The sequence below is a fragment of the Varanus komodoensis genome, unplaced genomic scaffold (assembly GCF_004798865.1).
Source record: "Varanus komodoensis strain SLA01 unplaced genomic scaffold, ASM479886v1 scaffold9, whole genome shotgun sequence".
Lineage (NCBI taxonomy): Eukaryota > Metazoa > Chordata > Lepidosauria > Squamata > Varanidae > Varanus > Varanus komodoensis.
The window spans coordinates 23,639,089-23,659,390 of record NW_025336598.1 but is presented as its reverse complement, the minus strand read 5'-3'; the positions used below and the strand labels follow the sequence as shown (position 1 = coordinate 23,659,390).

General features: G+C 38.8%; 1 protein-coding gene across 18 annotated transcripts in view; it reads right to left on the bottom strand.

Moving 5' to 3' along the window:
• The window catches only part of FIP1L1 (factor interacting with PAPOLA and CPSF1), a 42,239-nt gene extending 22,182 nt beyond the window's left edge, over nucleotides 1–20,057 (bottom strand). For 2 of the 18 annotated variants that reach the window (XM_044417836.1, XM_044417837.1), the window contains exons 1-11: nucleotides 19,624–20,055; nucleotides 16,854–16,893; nucleotides 15,970–16,030; nucleotides 12,916–13,019; nucleotides 12,192–12,253; nucleotides 11,698–11,805; nucleotides 11,028–11,158; nucleotides 10,670–10,738; nucleotides 6,993–7,102; nucleotides 4,511–4,618; nucleotides 774–867 (exon numbers count right to left, since the gene is read on the bottom strand). In XM_044417836.1, coding sequence (XP_044273771.1) covers nucleotides 774–867; nucleotides 4,511–4,618; nucleotides 6,993–7,102; nucleotides 10,670–10,738; nucleotides 11,028–11,158; nucleotides 11,698–11,805; nucleotides 12,192–12,253; nucleotides 12,916–13,019; nucleotides 15,970–16,030; nucleotides 16,854–16,893; nucleotides 19,624–19,711 — 975 coding nt within the window. In that variant the 5' untranslated portion in view covers nucleotides 19,712–20,055. Of the gene's footprint in view, nucleotides 1–773; nucleotides 868–4,510; nucleotides 4,619–6,992; nucleotides 7,103–10,669; nucleotides 10,739–11,027; nucleotides 11,159–11,697; nucleotides 11,806–12,191; nucleotides 12,254–12,915; nucleotides 13,020–15,969; nucleotides 16,031–16,853; nucleotides 16,894–19,623 lie in introns of all 18 variants that reach the window. The other 16 variants (XM_044417843.1, XM_044417844.1, XM_044417838.1 and 13 more) reach the window with 15 other exon arrangements.
• Between the last annotated feature and the right edge of the window lie 245 nt (nucleotides 20,058–20,302).

The following is a 20,302-nucleotide window of genomic DNA, read 5'->3' as shown; positions in this document are numbered from 1 at the left end:
CAAAGGTTTTTCAGAAACTAAGAGACATATGTATTTGCCTTCTAACATTAAAAGAGCAATCTTATGCTCAGTGACCAAGTTCTATGATACCAAAGCCTCCAATCTACCCTACCAGGCACATGCTGGCAAAGTAAAGGAGAGGTGGAAACTGCAGGGATTTCCCTTTCATGGCTTTTCTTTTAGGAGAAAAAGCTGCTGTAACTTTCACTTTTGAGCAGAGAGGAGAGCGGATCCACAGGGAGAGAGGAGCTGAGATTGGATGTATTCCTCCAAAAGTGGACCTCTCTTTATGTCCCCAGATGGGTAAGTCCATACCCTATGACCCCTGTACCACCATTTCAGGGACCACGTGAGTGCTCTCTGAAAAGGATAAAACAGGATTCTCAGTATTGTTTAAGCAAGGAGTACCATTACAAGGTAAGAAATGATTGGCAACTGTCTGATGAAAATGTCCAAAAGCATTTCAAATTAGATATTTATTAAATGCTCATTTGCGACCACAGCATACTAAGAACACTAGACACATGGCATACTTCCATGAAAAAAATCTTCCTTTACTAAAGGCAAAGTACTATTTCAAATTGGAATATTTTCAACTACTGAATATATTAATATTACAAGTCAAAAATATGATCTGGAATTCAATTTACTTTTTCCTTTAATGATGCTACCAAGAGTAACATGCTGATTTTAGGGTTTTTTAAAATGAAACTAGGATGCAACTGGGATCTCCCTTGATATACTAATACATATGCAAGATAGAAACATGAAACCTGTATATTGCTGTTTTCATTGGCCCTCCTTCTTCCTTCTACTCGGCTAATTGTGATGGTTTGTCCAATCACATCTATTGTACCAGAAAGCCTTCTGAAAAAGAATATATAATTAAAGAAAAACATTACATTATATCTTTTACCAATGAGTAGTAAAATAATGATGAAAATGCTTAGGAAAATGTGTCTCAAAACATTTAAATCCTACGCATATAGGATTCAAAATGATCTTATTCAACAAGGGTGAGATAGTTCTTGCTTCTTTGCTTACAAAAGAAAAAAAGTATTTTTTTTCTTAATGAATGGCATGTAGTTCCATAAACAAAAGTTGATGCTTCCACCTCAAACATAAGATACTCTATCAGGAGCATCCTCAACCAGGAATAATATGAATATGTAATGAAAAACTTATTGAGTGGTATCTATTCAGAGCCAGCATATACTTTTCTATTGAAAAGAAACCTTGAAATCCAAGGGAATGAAAGTAGAAGCCTAGTTACAGAAAGTTACATAAAAGGAGAGAAGGGCAATGTAAAAAAAAAAAAAAGGCACTGATGTAATAGTGTTATTTCCACACTGGGCAATTTCTGACAGCATGATAGCCATGACAATTAATTAACCCTAAAGGGGACACACAACATATGCTACCCACCATTATGAATATGCAATCATGGCTTGGCTTGTTGTGTCATGAGAATCTAGCCAGGAATGGTTAAACAGCAACTTCACATAATCCATTCCAGGATTATTGAACCCTCAAATAACCATTGCTCAGCACAAATCATGGCAACACCAGGTTAAGGACTGTATATTCATAATGGAAGACGGAATGTGCCTGGACCTCAAGAGTTAATTAACCCATTATGGCTATCATGTCATCGAAACCAGGTCATACTGCCACCCAATTCTGTGGCTGGAAACTAATTGTGTGGCACTCATATTACAGAAAGTCAGCTACTCAGTAACTAATACTCTGCTCAATGAGCCACTGGTACAAGAGTGCTAGCAGAAGAAATATGCAAAATAGTAAGCCAAGATTCAATCATACATATTTCCCTGAACTGTAAGAATTCCTTTTGTTGCTGTTTCCAATGCCCCCCTTGCTTCCTGGCTAGCTGCTGGCTTTCCAAGCAAGCCAGATTTAGCATAATGGACTCCTGCTACTGACCCCTTGCATAAAACCTAGGTAAAGTAGAGAGCCATATCTCTAGCAAGAAGACAGGACTAAGAACTGGAAAGAATAATTCAAGAATTGGCAGTTATGCTTGAGCCATAAATTACTCCAACGCATCTACAGGAGGAAGCTTGCCAAGTCTGCTCTAGCATACACTCTGAGGAAACATGCTAAAGGATCGCAAGCCCCTTACTTTCTTTGTTGGGTGGCTTTTAAACAAAAGGTTACAGTTCACATCCCACCAAAGTAAATGGCAATACTCCCATACATTTTAACAGAGCTAGATCTCATCCAAAGAAAATAAGTTAAGATAAAGTCAAAGTGTTTGCACTCCAAAAATGACACAAAGCCCACATACAGGAACTTTCTCTTTCTCAAGCAATTATTTTTACCACCCAATATTCAGATGGCTGAGCGAAGGGACAGTGGAGGCTTGTAAGATGAGCCCATATAAGGAAGGAATATGTAAAAACCTTCCATCTTCTTTAGCACACAGTACTTGACAAACACAATTTTCAACCTAATAATTAAGGAAGGCAAAAACTTGCTGTTTAAGAATCAACATTTTTCTAATTGTCTGTACCATGCCTGTAGCCAAAGAAATGAAATATTTTGGCAGTAATGGTCTCTGACTATATCATTTAAAGAAGCAACTAAGCAAACACATTAACTACCAAATGTGAAAAACATAACTAAACAAATTCCATGCTAGTTACAAAAGAGCCAAAATCCATAAGCAGCGAATGAACACCAGCCTAAAAAAAGCCTCTATCTAAAATATTTCACGTGAGCATGCAATACACAAAATAAAGATGAACACAATTTTATCAACAGTAGTTTAATACATTTTAGATGCAGGGGGTGACAATGATGGGCCAGGGAAAAATAAGCTATTGTTAGGGAGAAAGACAATGCTTCACTTTTTATTAGTAACAGGCATACGGTAGCATCAAATAAAGGACGAGACTATATATCAGAAGGTTTAAGCCACTATCCCTAACTACAGCATTGTTGATTTTGTGCAAAAGTCTTTATAAATTATATAAAACACAAGTCATCATTAGCTCAAAACAAGAACTACAATACTATGGGTCCACAATTCCATTCAGTATGCTCACTAGAGAGTATTCTGCTCCCCTCTGGCAAGCACAATAAGGTCCAGCCTTCTTCCTCATGTGGGAGCTGGGGAAGAAACAGTGTATCGATCCAGGGGTTAAACTTGGTCTGGGCTTGATAGCCAACAATTATTCCTACATAAAGTATTCCCTGAGTAAATGAACATTGTAATTCTGCTGCTGGACTATCTATTCATCAACACGTACACTAAATTCTGCAAGGACCTAGTCTGTAAGCTGTCATAACACAGAGACACTTCTGTGCCCTGGACATCCTTATTCACCAGGATAAAAAATGTCCTTTCCCCAGTGTGAACATGAATACCATCAACATAGTTGTACACTGTGTCAAGCAGTAGCCACAGCCTTCCTCTTGTATTTGGAAATGGAGAGGAGAAGAGAGATCAGCTGTACTATACATTAGAAGTACTTAGAGGGCTTCAAAAACCCTTTGCAACTACTGGGTCAATCAAATATCCCTCCAACTACAAACTCAAGAGGAAGGCTTCAACCTTTTACTTTTGCACAGTGCTTCCAAGGTGCTCTGGACACCTTGAAAGTGCTATGCAATGATCCCTGCTCCCTTTTCTAGGTCCACAGGTTCTGAGAGAAAGACATTCTCCCAGACCTTAGTAACTTTCAGTAGGGGCAAGACCTGGCACTTTGAAAAGACTACAAAAGCTGGTTTGAGGATCTAAAATCAACAATGAGCAAAATAGAAAGTTTTCTGAACTATTGCTTTAAACTCTGTTCTGAAATAAAAGTCTAAAGCAAGCTAGCTAATACAGGGCTTGCTACATGTAGCTAAACAATTCAAACAAATGATCAGAGCCTGGAGACTGAGAGAATGGCACATGCACTGCCACCTGCCATAAATTCCCTAGCCCTCTGATGCAGCAAAGTAGGAAACAACACTCCACTGAAATGTCAGGGGATTTTATGCTCACTGTAGTAGCAACTGGACAAGAATTGTACTTATTAGATTGAGAAGAGTTGAGTGTTGTTGGGTAGATCCTGCCAAGAAAGTTTGCTATAAATTGATACTTTTTAAACTGTGTTAAATTTACAGCCTAGCTAGTTGATTGTGAAATGTACTTCTAGTGGTCTTGCAGTTTTCTATGTTTTCTCTATTACTAGATTAGCACAATTAATAAGAGGAAAATATAAACCTATTGGGCTTTTATAAAATTACTGTACTCTGAATTTCAACAGTCTTGCACTGTCAAAAATGGTACAGATAAAGTACTCTTCCTGCCACTTTCCTGGATTATGGAGTACAGTAATTACTGACTATCCAAAATAGTTGGGAATATATACTGCATATGATGGGGCATATGCTTAAGCCAAGAATGCTATTCTAAATGGCAGTCCAGTCTAAACACTCCCAATTGATGAGAAAAAATAGCATTGTAATTTTTAAAAATTGTTTCCTTTAAAGCGTTTCTTACCTTAGTTCAGGTGACTCAGCTCTCCCATATCGTTCCTGCCATTTCCCAATGCCTGAACTGGCTTTTCTGGCTGCAGTGCTCGTCTGCGACTGAGAAGAGGTGCTGTTTCTGGTGAGATAAATGTTCTAGGTCTTTCTTTTCTTACAATTCTACCTTCCCCTGTTCTCAGATACTCTTTTCTCCCCCCACCCCTTATTACCTCAGTTTCTGCCTCATTCATCACATCTTCTGGCACTAACTAATAGCATAAGTTCCGCTGAGACTAGATATAGTATATTTGGGGTGTTAACACGGGCAGTTTCTTTAAGAAATCAAAATTTAAACCCAACTGCAATTCTACTAACTACCTATCTAAACGTTCCCTCATTCTATGGGCTGAATACATAGTATGTTGGTTTAAGATGCAACTTTATGTATCTACACCTTATATACCAATGTCACCTCAGTCATAACGTAAGTTTGGCACTATACATCATCCTAAGCATTTTAGGCCTTAAGAGTAGGCTAGAAATACATTAAACTTTGTATAGTCTCAAACAGCAAAGTAGAAACCAACAGAGGGAATTTACAATGCAAACCCTACCACAGCATTTCTATACAGGAACATTTACTACAGTGATTTCCCCCCTTTCAGGATAAAAATCTATCATGATGGCTTCCAACTAAGACAGTTATTTCCAACTACACACTGATTTGGGGCACTGCAATAATTTCTAAAACAATTTTATTTTCATAATCTCATTCAAAATCGTATTTCACTGCATGAGAGGTTTTTCCTAACTAAAGTTATTCTGACTGGGCAAGTAAGCAATCTAGTATACATTAAGTTATTTGCAAAGCAGGACAAAAATGCATGCTTCATAAAGCTGTAACAGAAATTCAGCTTCCTCATCCCTTAAGCCACTCTCACAAAGGCAGAAGCAACTGAAAAGGGGTGTTACGAGTAACACAGATCAGCTCTACATCCTTAACACACTGTTCCTTTAAACAATCACGTAACGGTGCAATCTCTGCTCAACAGCTTTTTCCTGCAGCTTTCAAACCATACATTTCCAACCACTCCTTCTGAGAAGCCAAGGTATGCCACACCCCACTACAACACTGTTTCTAAAGCGACTGTCAACACATGTGCAATGGAGCTCAATAACTTCTATGTCAGCAGCACAACACAGGTGGGCAACTTTGTTTTTCAGATTTGTAGAGAAAGTAAAATTCAGCTTGTAACCTGATGTACTCTTAAGGAAAAAATCCTTAAGAATTCAGCAAAGCCAAGCAGATATAAGACTGGCCAGTCAATTTCCAGTACCCCAACTTAGTAATCAAACTACACTGCCAGATGACTTGTCTGAATACCAGCAAAATTAGGAAACCCTCAAATAAAACAGCTCTTAAAAGAAATGAAGCAACTGATGGAAACACAGAAGAGGAGGAAGTAGTCATAAGCCTTACTATATTTATTTCCTTTGACCTAGTCAAAAATCATCTTCCTTCATCAAAGAACATGTTCAGATGCATGCTGATGTAGTTGCAACACATGTGTATTAAGTTTATTAAACTGAACTGACTGGCATGACAGGTTAGAAGGATAGTTCATATTTAGGTATACGATACTATTCCATAGATAGTTACTGTACTTATGCTTTAAGTTTTAAGGAAGATTTATGAAGTATTCATATTGAATAATAAAAACATTAAAAAGGAAGCTTATAAAAGAGGTAAATCAAAGAAAAGAGCAACCATTGGCATTTCTTTTTAAAAATCTGTCACTGAATATTGGTGTACACATTTTTCTGGCTCAAATCCGTTGTCTCTAGCATAGTAATTTTGATTATTCTTCATGGTTTTTGACCACAGCAAAAGATGACGAAGACCTATATGTACAGTTTCATACTACTGTATATATAGCAAAAAAAAAAATAAAGCCTAATCCATGGTTTACTGTGATGAAAATAAGATAGCATGAGTCTTAAAAATTCTACCAAACATGAACTGTGGTCAATATGAACTAAACTTTATAGAGCTATGCCAGCTTTGTAACACAAGGTCTGAAAATGGCCTGTTTTAAACAAATCTCAGTTAAGAGCAACCAGAATTTGTCATGTCCACATGGATTTGACAAGCCGAATTTAATCAGAAGCAAAAACAAGCAAAGGACTTTCCTTCTGGCTGTAGCTGATACGCAGGAGGGCACATCTGTGCCCAAAGCTTATCACAGTTCGTTCATTCATCTTTACAGTAGATGCTTAAACCAGAAATATGAACATTTAAAAGCTTTTATTACCAACTGTGCAATATGGTAAAATTTCCATTTTTACTTGTAATATGATTTCATATGTATTTGCACTTCAACTACATCTAGGTTTACAGTCTGAAAGTTTAAAAACATACAGTTTGAAAAGAAAAAGCAGACATTTCTTTAGATAATGGCAACCTGGAAAGGTTTTCTCTCAACTGCAGTTTGAAAATGGCTGTCCAAACTGACCTGTTTGATGGGATTCCTGTCTTGAATAACGGTGGAGGAGAAGTGAACTCAGCTTTGGGTGGAGGAAGTGGTATTTCTTTCTCCATGTTTCCAGTTCTGCCCTGTTGCACCTTTAGAATAAAGGTTTATTTCTATTAGTATTATCTAATCTGATGTTAGCTGCCTAGAGAAGCCATGGGCAAAATAGGCAGCACATAAATGTTTTAAATAAATATTCTAGAATAAAAAGTTCTGTTCCAATAAATTACAGAAATAAACATTTCCTCACTAACAGGACTGCTTATCCAAGTAGACCGTGTACAATAATATTATGATCTGAAAGTAGAGACACCAGAAGTATTTCTATGAACTCAAAGGAATTGTATCTCTCAAATAGAAGTGTCTCTTCCCTGCACAGTGCTTTCTAGAAAACTTTTTAAATGGGGTGGAGGTGAGTTTCAAAACCAGTTTGTGATTCATACAACATGAGTCTCTGTCATATCACAAAAAGCCAACAAAGGAAGGGAAAACTATCAAAAATGCCAAAGGCATGTCTTGCGATAAACTAATTTTCTGAACCCTAAACAGATTTGTGTTATTATGCTGCTGTCTGTGTGAAGTTTTCAATGAAGTATACATCTTTAGTGTGGAGCAGAAACTGAAAATGATGCAGTGAACTTGTGAGCCACTTTTACAAAGCAGCTTCCTATTGGGACAGAAAAACCAACCCATAAGATCCCCTCTGTTGGAAAGCAGTTCCTCATGATATTTGTAGGAAAAGGCAAAGTAGGTACCATAATAGTATTCATAATATTCTCTTTAAAGCTGACCATCAGCTGTAGAGAATATACCAGCCTGCAACATCAGAAAGGTAATGCACTCTAGAATTTAATACCATCTCTAAACTTAAAAAATTCCAAAGTTAAGCTACCAAAACAAAGACTGTAAAAATCTAGACTTCATCTTCTAGCAGCTTACTTTGTACATAAACCTGCTTATTTAACATTGCATACATACACATTAAGTAAAGACAGTGAGAAAAAGTATTTGCCTAACAAACAAGGGTGCTATTACCCACTTGACCTGGGCAAGAAAGTTACCACTACACAAAAGGCAATAGCTTCTACCATTGTTTGAGGAAAAAAGGCAATGAAGTGTTGTACTGCTATTTATGGCTGTATACACTGCATTTTCGAGCCAGAGTACACCATGCTAATTCTGCTCAGGAAAACATTTTTCACTGCTCTTCTGGTCAAGTGACCATGCAACAACTACAACACTGTCATCTCATTTAAGACCAATCGCTCCTGCTGTGCTATGTCAACTTCTCTAGTCTAGAAAACCATAATGTCACCAGAAAGTTATGCTACTGTATCAAAGCACCAAGAAATCCATCTCTATGTGAAGGCAGCAAAGCCCATGTAATCTTCATGTTCTCATTAAATAAAATGATGCACAACACTACTAATCATCACTATACTATGATGATATAGTATAGTGTATATATACTTCTAATCAGTTCAGCAACATCACCCATCTGCTCATACACACTAGATTTTGATGTTAGATTTTTTAGTTTTAATGTGGTAAATCCAGGTTCAAATTATGGATTTATTTAGGTGGCCTTTGTTTAGGAGCGTATCACTATATTTCAGAACTATTGTGAGGCATAAATGCCATCCTGGAATGCTTGGAGGAAATAAAAAATGTAAAAAATAGGGCGAGGGGGCAGCAGCAAATTATAGGACACGCCAACCTCAAATCAACTTCTGTGTTGGATGTTTATTCTATACTCAGTCTAGCTGAGGACTTCTGAACCAAAATCTTTGCACAAATTCACCTTTAGTGAACATGCATATTGAACATGTTCAATTGAACAGGAAATTTACCACACTTCATTGAGCCACAGTATTGTGTGAGATATAAGAACTCTGCTGGGTTAGATCTAATGCCTATTAGATCAATCAGATCCCACAATGGCCAACAAGAAGCCTATGGAAAGTCTACAGCGAGACATGAATGCCAGTGCCTCTTCCTCAGCAACATGTATTCAGATGCATCCAACCTCCAATATAGCACCAATATATAGCTATCATGATCAAGAGTCACTGATAGCTTTACACTCCATAAAACATTTCTCAGTTCTGAACTGTGCAAAGTGGTAACTCTCATCTAGAAATAGAAAAATGAGTTAGACAATGGTGCAGAATACAGTCAGCATAATTAACACATGGACCAGATCTAGTCTACAAAGCAATCTCCATCTGGCCCTGTTGTCCCAAGGCCAATCAAAATATTTCAAGGGATGGAAGGCAGTGTTCCAGGTTTCACTTGAACAATGAACTTCTATATACTTTTTATAGAATTTTACTGCATTGTCCTCTCATGTGCATTCTGAAAAAAAAAAAAAAAAAACACTTTCTTGAAAAGGGGATTGTCCTACAAGCACATTGATTCCTCAGCACCAAGGTACTGCTCATCTTCTCAGGCACGTACAAACGCAGTTGCCAGTGGTGACCATATCTTTTATTCCAGTAACCAACTGCTCTTTACCCAGCAAGAAGCAAAACACTATTCTCCTTTCTTCAATTCTTCATGAACACAGTATAATTAACTTAAGAGCATGGGTCCTCGAACTACAGCCCACGGGCTGCATCTGGCCTGCCATGCCCATTTATCCAGCCCGCCTCAGAGGTTTTGGACTTGCTCGGAGAAAACAAACTCCGAGTGAGCAAGCTGCTGCTGCGCACCTTGCCTTGCCTGCCGCCCCTGCCTCACAGCACACCAGCCCATCGTCCCTGCCTCGCTGCGCGCGCGCACACACCACCCCTGCCCCCTCGCCAGCCCGCACCCACCGCCAGCATCTTTCAACTGGTCCACCTGTTGAAAAAGTTTGAGGACCCCTGCTCAAGAGGATGGAAATCTGTCTCAGTTCATGTAGTGCAGGAAAGATAAACACTGCCTCTTCTGAAAGTCCTCAGGTATGCGAAGTGAATACTTATGCAGGGTGAATACTTATCTTCCTCCTAGGCTTTTGGAGGCAGCACTTTTGTTGTTTCTCAGTCCCTTGTAAGCCTAACAAAATGCTTATTTTCCATCACCTCTGAGTCTTCCATACTTATCTGAGGGGAAGGGTCCGTGATAGGAACAGCACCAGCTACAATCTGTGACTTTCTGTCCTTACCCCACATAGATGCCAGCTTTATAATATATATGAGACAAATTGTTTCAATCACTGGACTAGTTCCTAGAGAAGAAACTAGTCCCCATAAGATCATAGAAATGGGCCATTCTTGATTTAAACCACAAAGGCAAAAAAGAAGTCGTCGTTGTCATTGGTTGTCAGTGGATTCAATAGGTTCTGATCATATTCTGACATATTTTCTTACCTGAATGAATACTAGACATAAAATAAACATACACTAAACATCAACATTTCTATAAAGTAGCAATTCATCTCATTAAAAATACTGCATACAGGACATTAAATAATTGCCACAGCAATCATTAGTAGATTAGGCAATCAAGTCACAGGCTTCCAGCAGCAAAAATAAAATACAGGTCTGACATGCAGCATATATGAAGGATACATAAAAACGTGGAAAAATAGCTATGTCCACTTGTGCTTAGACTGAGACCTTGGAAGTGGTATGGCAAACAGTAATTAGAGTGACTAAGGAAAGTTTACCAACATTCACCTTAAAAAGATTGTATGTGCCATCTGGAATCTCTGTCCCTGGTGTTACTTCCATAGAAAAGTCTTCGGCCTAAGTTAAATAACACATTGCCCATTAAAACACCACATTAAGGACTGATGGGCTACATTACAACTAACAAGACCTTACAAGCTAGTTGTAGCTTGGTAGTTCCACACTATCAATACAACGGCCAACAAAGAAATGTAGTAAAACTGCTGGATGACAGGGAGAGGAAGGAAGGGTATGAACTTTTGAACCACACAAAAGCTTCTAACACTCACTGTGGATAACAGCATTATTTCAACTTCAGAAGGAAAAGCTTTTCCAAAATTCAATAATCAGAGATTCTAGTCATTACCATAATCTTATTTGTAGTAGAGGTAACAGGTAAAATTTCAAGCCCCATCCGTATCCTCTTTTGTTTTTCACAGTATGCTTTCCAGGTGTCTTCATTAAACCCGTAATTAAAATAGTCTGAGAGATCAGCACCTTAAAAGGAAAAAGTCAGACATTCTAGGAGTTAAAGAATTAGGACTAGAATTAGCAGGTGCTCTAGCTGCTTGTTTTGTTTTACAAGTGGAACACAGCTGAAATAGTCTTTTCTGGGAGCACACATTTCTGCTTTATCTCCTACAGGCACAACAATTATTAATAATTGTGTTTCTAAAGACAAGGCAATTTACAAAAAGCATGTTAGATAAGCTAGAACTGAGGTAAACTGTAAAATTTCCAGTAGAAATTCTAAAAGCATCTGTGTAAGTTAAGAAGCCTTGCCAACTGATGGATAATTTAAAAAAGGACTGCATGTTCTCATACATCAAAATTCAACTGTCTTGAGTAAAATTTATCCTTCATGTATTTACATAAAATAGCAACAGTGTTTTTAGATGTTGTGTTCATATGGTTCCATGCAATAAGAAGTACTTATTACCTCACTTGCTACATGAAAGATCCACATTTCTGCTCACTTATAGAATTTCACTGACAAGTTTATACAATTACATACATTTGAGTGCAAATTCTCTTACCTGGTTTTCTCCAAGGCTTATCCTCAAAGGAATCCAAATCAATTTCTAATAGAGGAACACCATTAATGCTTCCTGGTGCATCAAGATCAACTCCTTTGACTTTTGCCCCTATTTGGCATATAACAGTAAATAATAATCATCATTAGTTAAGCAAGTAAAAGCAAAGAAGTAACATGTATACAATTGACTGCTTAAGATTTATATTTTACATTCAGTACTGAATTTGGCCAGTGAAAGCTTATATCTGAGTGCCCTGGTAATGTTGTATCTAATAATATTGTTGAGTGACTCAGTGCGAAGATATAATTACAACTCAACCTACAGCCTACATATGAAAACAAAAAAGGCTAAAATTAGTAGCGTTACAGTCACATATAATTGCACAACCATTGTTTTCTAATTCCTCATTACATTTCAATGAATGAGATTTTTCTATAAATTATACTACATGATTTCCCAGATGTACTCTTTATGAGACCATAAAAGATACTTACCAGAAGACCCATAAGATCGCCCCCCTGTTTTAATATTGAGATTCACTGGTGCCGCTCCATAGCTAAAAGTTAACATTCATATATTACATGGAGGAAAAAAAAGAAGATATAAAAATGAAATATATGGCATGGTAAACAGTGAAACATTTCATGAATCTGCAGAATTGATTTCAAATTTAGAACAAAATATTTGATCGTTTATAATTTTTAAAGATTTCCTCTTTCAAATGAGTTTGATATTAATTTTGTGATTAAATTCTTATTGAGCATATTTCCCCTCAGAAACATAGAGACAGAGCAAGTTAGAAGGGTTCTCCCAGGCCATCTAGTCTGACCCCCAGCTCCAGCTGGCTCCACTAATGACATGAGTAGACTGACAATTAAGCTCGCCAAAAGCTCGACCAGTTTTTTTTAATGCTGGTTCCACATATACTGTTGGGCTACAACTCCCATAATCTCTGACCACTAGCAGTGCTGGCTAAGGATGAAAGGAGTTGTAATCCAATGCTATTTGGAGACCCAAGGTTTCTTTCTCCTTTCCTCTTATATTTGAATATGCATTAGTCATTCACTGTCCAAAAAAATACACAAAACACGCTCTACAACTTTCTCCTAAAATACATGCTTTCTTGTCTGGAGGCAACTATTATTTGCCATCTGTAATAACAGAACAAAATATTCACAAGCCTTACTACTGTGCCATGAAACTCTGCAGACAACTTACCCATATTGTGGAGCTCCTGTTTTAATATCACCTATAGTGACCTGAACATCATCTTCATCATCATCACTATCACTGTCACTATCATCTTCAGTTTCTGTCACTTTCTATAAGAAAAAGGCAATAATTAAGGACTCGCAACATCAGATTAAATTTAACTACAGTGCTTTATATTTAAGCAATATGCATTACTACAATGTTATGATATTTTTCCATTTTTTGGATAGCACTAATTGTTTTTGAGAGAGTATGAAACCTAAAAAGCTAAGCAAACAAAGAAATGTTAAATATCAGTTTTAAATTCATGAGTACTTCAAGAGAAAAAAAACAGTCCTTTCAACTAGCTTCCTAAGTCCAGGGCTTCCTCATATCAGGTGTGTGAAGGATTTCTTTGTATCAAGTATATAACAGGTTCATATCAGGACTTCAGACTTGTGGGGCAGTTTATTTAGGGGCAGACCCAAAATAGCCAAGACAATAGCTGAGTACACAGTGCTGCACAATCATGCAAATGTTTATTTTATGTCACCAGTAAGCAAGTTTCAGATTTCAGCCTCTGAGATAAAAATGAAGGGCCCATAAGCACACATTTACCCAGTATGTGCTTTTAATATCAGAACAAAAGGACATGGTTCTTCCACATAAAACCCACTACATTTTCCCCCTCAAGCTTCTGTTTCAGCAACCTAGTTTGTGAGGTGAAATTTTAGTGGATACTATTGTTAAAACAAATGGATGAGAAATCTTTGTCAATCTAATGCAAATGACATGGATCTTACTTTCTCCACATCATTACTCTATATGAACCATAATATTACATAACATAGGCTTTGCATTCAGCTTATGATGGGTGAGTAAAGGTAAAGGTTTCCCCTTGACATTAAAGTCCAGTCATGACTGACTCTAGGGAGTGGTGTTCATCTCCGTTTCCTAGCTGAGGGAGCCAGCATTTGTCTGCAGACAGTCTCCGTGGTCATGTGGCCGGCATGCCTAAACACCGAAGTGCACGAAACGCTGTTACCTTCCCACCGAAGTGGTACCTTTTTATCTACTTGTATTTGCATGCTATCGAACTGCAAGGCTGGCAGGAGCTGGGACAGAGCAACGGGAACTCACTCCATTGTGCAGATTCGATCCGGAGACCTTTCTATCAACCAGCCCAGCAGCACGGCAGTTTAAACCACTGCGCCACACCTGCATCCCTGATGGGTGAGTAAATACATGTTTATAGTTCAACAAGTTTACTCTTATCAGTGTGTGACTAGTAAATGCCTTAAGAGGTCTGTAAGCCCCAGAACACAGACAATTATGGACATAGTGGAGGAGAAGCAGAAATTATCTTTGCTTCCCAGTCTTCCTGCTTTGTATTTTCCACTGGTGGCCTTTTCATCCATCTATGACTCAAAGGAGGGAAGGAGGCTGTAAATGCTGCAAGATACCTTGTATCCTGGCCTCTCCAGTCACCTTCCTTTCTCTTTTTGTCTCCTCCAAGGTCACTTTCCATGCCAGCTGAGAAGGGATGAGGGAAGGGAATCAGAGCTGGGAGTCTGAAAAATTCTGTGCCCTCCCCACCATATATTGTCTAGGGGCCATAGAATTGTTCCCTCCAGAACAAAAGCAAGAGAATAAGGCAAAATCTAAATACTTATGCATAAACCTAGAACACCTGTTGAAAGTATTACTAAACATGATACATGCTACTTTCTCTAGAAATTTAATCAGTTTCCCCACTATGTTCCTGAATAATACTGCTAAAATATTCACAGATAAGCATTAGTTTAGGAAGGATTCATAATTCCAAGTTTGTTTTTTCCTTCAGTTTAAATAGTGTCTAATAGCTGATGGATCAAACATAATACACTCATATCACCTGAGTTCCAGTCCCACAGCCCTGAAAACTTTACTTTTTTTACCTCCAACAAAAAACAGCTTTGGCAGAAACTATTCAGAAAAGAGAAGTGGGCAGTGGAGAGGAACTGCTTAGTATTTTACCAAACTTAAATTTCTCTACTCCAAAGTGTACCCCAACCCTCTACTTTTCCCCTTGAGAGATTTCAACACAGACAGACTGATACTTGCTTTCCCATTGTAGGGAAGTAAAGAAAGCAGCAAGGGAGGCAGGATTTGAAACAAGAAATTCAGAGTTAAGGAAAGGGCCAAACAGCTTCTTTCAGTTCTTCACTCAAACTGGAGTCTTCCAAAACTACCATTTTTCAGAACAAGCTTCAACTATGGCTATAACCTGTAGTCTGTTCCTTTCAAGTGAGTTTTGTTATAGCTTCTCATTATGAAGGAAACTGTTACAGCACAAACCAAATAGACTAGCCAAAGCAAATCAAAAGAAATTCAAGCAGCACTAAGATGATTTGTTACCACATTAAATCTATTCTTTTTAATGCATACTGTTTTTTGTCTGAACTCCACAACTACAAAAGAGGATTTACTTTTTCATTTGATTGCTATCCTGCCTTTCTACCAAAAACTGCACTCAAAGCAAAATTTAATGGATTAAAACAATTCATTTTAAACAAGCAATTACAGAACCTAAAAAAGATCCACTTACAGGCCCAAAGCCTACTGTAATAAAAATAATAAAAAGACATTTGCCTGCTGGTAGAAGGACAGTAGGAGTGAATCTTGCCTTCCTTGGATGAAAATGCCACAATGTGAGAACAGCCACTGAAAAGGCCCTCTTAGGTCACCATCAAACCTGCCTTCTGAAAGCCAAATTCTTGAAAAAAGGGCCTCTCCAGAAGATCTTTAGAAATGGGAAGGCTTCTATGAGAGAAGGCAGTCATTCAGGTAGCCTGGTCCCAACCTAAAAAATTTTAGAGGTCTTTTCAAGCCACTTTTTTGAATTCTTCTGGAAACAAGATAGTAAAACAAACTGGAAAATCTATGGGTTTTCAAAGTTAAGAGTAATTCCAGAAATAGCTGTACTTTTCAGATCATTAAGCATGTATGTTCGCACTGACTAGTTCCTATCAGCTATCATAAGATTCTTAGAATCAAATAATGTTAATCCATTTTCTGTAATGTCAGTTTTATTGCTACTACCGTTTTTGCTACACCATTTTCAGCAGCAGCTTCTTCCTCATTTCCAGTTGGGGGTGGAGCACTTAAAAATAAAAAGTATTATATATTCAGTAGGTGTTAAGATAGATTTTTAAAAACATGTCATATAAACAGGATTACATAAAAATACACTCATTTTCGTGAGCACAACTTATTTTTAGAAAATTAGCTATTAATTTTAAAGTGGTTTCTGAGGCAGCAAATATACACATAAGAGAAACACATAATATTGCAAGCACCATGAAAATATTTTGAACTAATTAAACAACACTATTTGATGTAGCTACCTGTGAACACTGAACTCAGAGGAATAGAAGCATCCTATTAAGGATGGAAAAACTGGAGGCATAGACTACCTCTGTGTTTCTCCTACCCCACAAAACAAATAGCCAGTTTCAGCCATTTAAGTATCTTGCATCTGCTCACAAAGAAAGCAGCTCCTGGTGCTACAAAAACAGATTGTAACCTGGTGGAGCCTTACTCTTCATCTTCCCCAAAACATAGCTGCCAGTTAAAAGTTACATCTTCTATCCTTAGCTTCAGCTTGTAAGGAAAGAACCACACAATCTAAAAGGGTGGAGAGGGCATTCTGACATAAGAACTCTGGCTCCAGCTTCAAAATATGTTTTTGAGGTTGGAGAAAGAGCTCCAACCTTTCCTATGGCCTTCTAGACTGTTAATCCTAACTTCGAGATTCAGCTATAAGCACATCATACATTTCACATACATAGCAAGCACATGTTTTAAAAATATAGAGATATAAGAATGTCTAACTTTCAATGTAAAACGTATCAAAATATAAGTGAATTTATATCAACACACTTTACAGCAATTCTACAAAGATACACAATGGACAGACTACCTACCTGGCTGGTGTGTCCTCTGGTCTTTCCTCTTCATTCTCATCTACAAAAAAGCAAAAACAAAACTAAATCAAAATTCTGATATGACACAAATGAGAATGGCTCATAATAGTTTTAAATTATAATCTTATACAAAATGCATGCATCTATTTTTAAATTTTTCACTACCCTTTCTCACACCACTATGAAGTCTCAGATTAGTTAGGGTTTTTTTCCTTTCCTATTGGCCCCAATACATACCTGACACAGAAGTTATACAAGTGAAATTTCTATAGTCTCTTGGTTAAAATTGCAAAATTTTGTTTACTTCATTTTTGTATTTTAAGCTGCTCTGACAAACACAAGAACAAGTGCAGAAGGTGGCAAACATAATTGGAGAAATTTGTCCAAAGGATAAACCTCATTAAATTTAAATTAGTTTATTTATAGTGTGCTTAAAGGTATACTATTTAAGATTTCATCAAATAAAAAGATTATGCTTGGATTTAAAACAGTCCCCAATGGCTTGTACAGTATGCATTACCGGGATTTGCTAGCTTAACCTAGTCTGTTTACAGGGATAAATGAAATGACAAATCTTCCATTAACAGTAGAAGAATTTCATCCCATGTTTCTTTCTCATTACCTTATCAAACTTTTTGGTATTGGAAAGTGTGATATCCCTGGACCTATGCCTAAATTAACATTACCAAACAGCTCTCTTTTACAAGCAAGTTTCCATGCTTTTAATAGCTGCCTGTAAGCCAGGAAATCAACTAGCTAAGTTCTTCCTCTTACTGCCTTTTCAGGAAAATATTTTACCTGTTGACTTTGCATATCATGAAGCTATCAAAGTTAAAGCAAACATGTCATAAATATGAGAATTCTAATTCAAATTCTCTTCTATGGTGGGAAAGGATACAATTTATTCCAGATATTTCACAAAACTTTGTATGATACAACTTCCAATGAGCAATATAAGGCTAAGGGAGATGCAGTGATGCTCACCAGTTTGGATGGCTTTTCAAGACGAGACAAGACAATATAATATAATATAAGGCTAAGGCAATATAAGGCTAAGGGAGATGCAGTGATGCTCACCAGTTTGGATGGCTTTTCAAGACAATGAGACAAGACAATATAATATAAGGCTAAGGCAATATAAGGCTAAGGAAGATGCAGTGATGCTCACCAGTTTGGATGGCTTTTCAAGGCAATGATATGTAGTGGATAAAATTACCAATGATTTCTAGTCATGATAGTTACACATTGCCTTCCGTATCAGAGTCAGCATGCCTCTCAGTTGCTAGGGAACATATGAAGGGTGCAGTAATTGTGATAATGTCCTATCTGTGGGATTTGCATGAATGTGTGGTTGGCCATAATGCCAAAATAGATGGGCCTTTGGTCTAATCCAGCAGGGTTCTTGAGTTATTAACAAAGCTATTAGAATATTCATAACATTCACAACAATTTACCCTCCCTCTGCTGAAGTACATGTAGCAATTCATGAGAGATTGTACAATAATGGCCTATTGCCCTTTTATATAAGTATGAGTGACCTGAGGCTTCCCCCCTCCCGTATAGCATTTTTAAAAATAACTGTAACACCCAACCTTGTCCACTTCTGCTGGGTGTTGATACAGATATGGATTTTATGTTACTATGACACAGGCATACCTTTAGTGGCTTTGTTTTAATATTCCTGCATATTTTGTTTCAGAAATTTCAGTGAAATCTGAAATGTTCTCATATTCCTGAACTATTTTCTAATGGATTTAAATGGTATTTTCTAATGGTATTTAAAATTCTACCAGACATCAGTTCCTTTCTCTTTATGAATTGTAATCTTTTCTTACCACCTTCACAACACCCCACATTGTTTACATTATTTAAAACACAAAAGTGTAGCTTAAAAAAGGAACTAGGGGATTCCACTATTTTCCATACTTAAGACCAAAACAGGTTGTGCTTTGCTACTCTTAGCTTTCCAACCTGCCCTCATCTCCGTAGTTTATCTTACCAAGATGAACGGACTCTCTGAAATTATAACACAAAACATCTGAAGTCACTACCGGTTCAACCATGCCAGTCACCTCCAGAGACAGGAAGTGCACCAATATGGTGGCTGAGGTGCAGAGCACGAAAGAGACAGGCATGGAGTGGGGGGCGGGGAGATCAATGATTCGAGCGAGTTACAATTTGATCCTGCTTCGACCTTTTTCTCCAAAACGCGAGACCTCAGAAAAGCGACGTTATAGATAGCCCTGCCTTCGTTCACAATAGCCCAAATCTATCCCCTGCAGTTAATGGAACAGCACCATTCAGCCCCGTAAGGAAGGGCTCTTACGGCCTGACCCTACACAAGACTGAGTCTCGCAGACTTCAAGCTTCCAGTACAGCTACATAGGATTGCACTTAATATTAACCTAGCTGTGTACTTATCTGGAAGGAAGTGAACCGAGGGAAATATTTCAAGAGATAAGTCGCAGCAAAAAAGGAGGCGCTTGCTTAAGACAAAAATAAAGCGACGCTGGCTGTAGGGGCTATTAGATTAGCAGCACAGATTCTCCGAAGCCTCCGCGCTTCCAGAGCCTGAGAGCCCGGACTAGGCCGGGGGAGGCGCCGCGAACGGCCTGCAACCGGCACCCTGCCGCTGCGCGCCTCGACTCCGGGCCTAGCATTTCTCTTCGCTCGGCAAGGCCCAAACACCGTGCGGAGATGGCGGGGGTGGGGTGGGGGAGAGATACACGCACAGCTGAGGGGACTGGGGATGGGGAAGAGAGATTCGTACCGCCATAGAGCCACTCCTCCTCCTCATCCCCGGCGCCGGCCCCGCTCAGGTCCGCCGCCAGTCGCTCCACCTCGCCTCCCGCCGACATGGCCGTGTCCCCTCCCAACACACACACCGGACGAATAAGCCGCGCAAGGCCCGGCTACGTTTCGCGAAAGCGCGCTCCGCAGTGGTCCGCCTCGTCGTCGCCGCCGCGGAAGAGCGGCAGCAACGCCTCTCCCCGCCTTCGGAGAAGCCGAGAGGTTGCGACAAGCGGCGGCGACGGCACTGGAGCGCCTTCGTCCGCGCTTCCCCTCCCCCGTCTGTGTGACTGACACGCGCAGGAAGCGGCGGACTCGGCTTCCCACGAGCAGCGGCGGGGGGATTCTCTTCCGAGAGTCAGGCTGAGGGTAACGCAGAAACGGGGGCACAAGCCTCTTTTGGCACTGTAACGAGTGTCCTTCATAGGTGTGCCTATTCCAAAGTAAGTTGCACCGAGTTCAGTGTCGCCTACTTTCTAGCGGACGGCGCAGTCCTATATATGTCGTAGAGTTACCAGCATCCTGCCCGCAGTTTTGACTGAAGGCATGCTGGGAGTTGTAGGACTTTGGTTTAAACAAGCGTAGCCTTCTGCCGCATGGGGGTTTAGGATTAGGGCTTCAAACGCATTCTCGAGATTGGCTGTATGTCTCAAGGAATT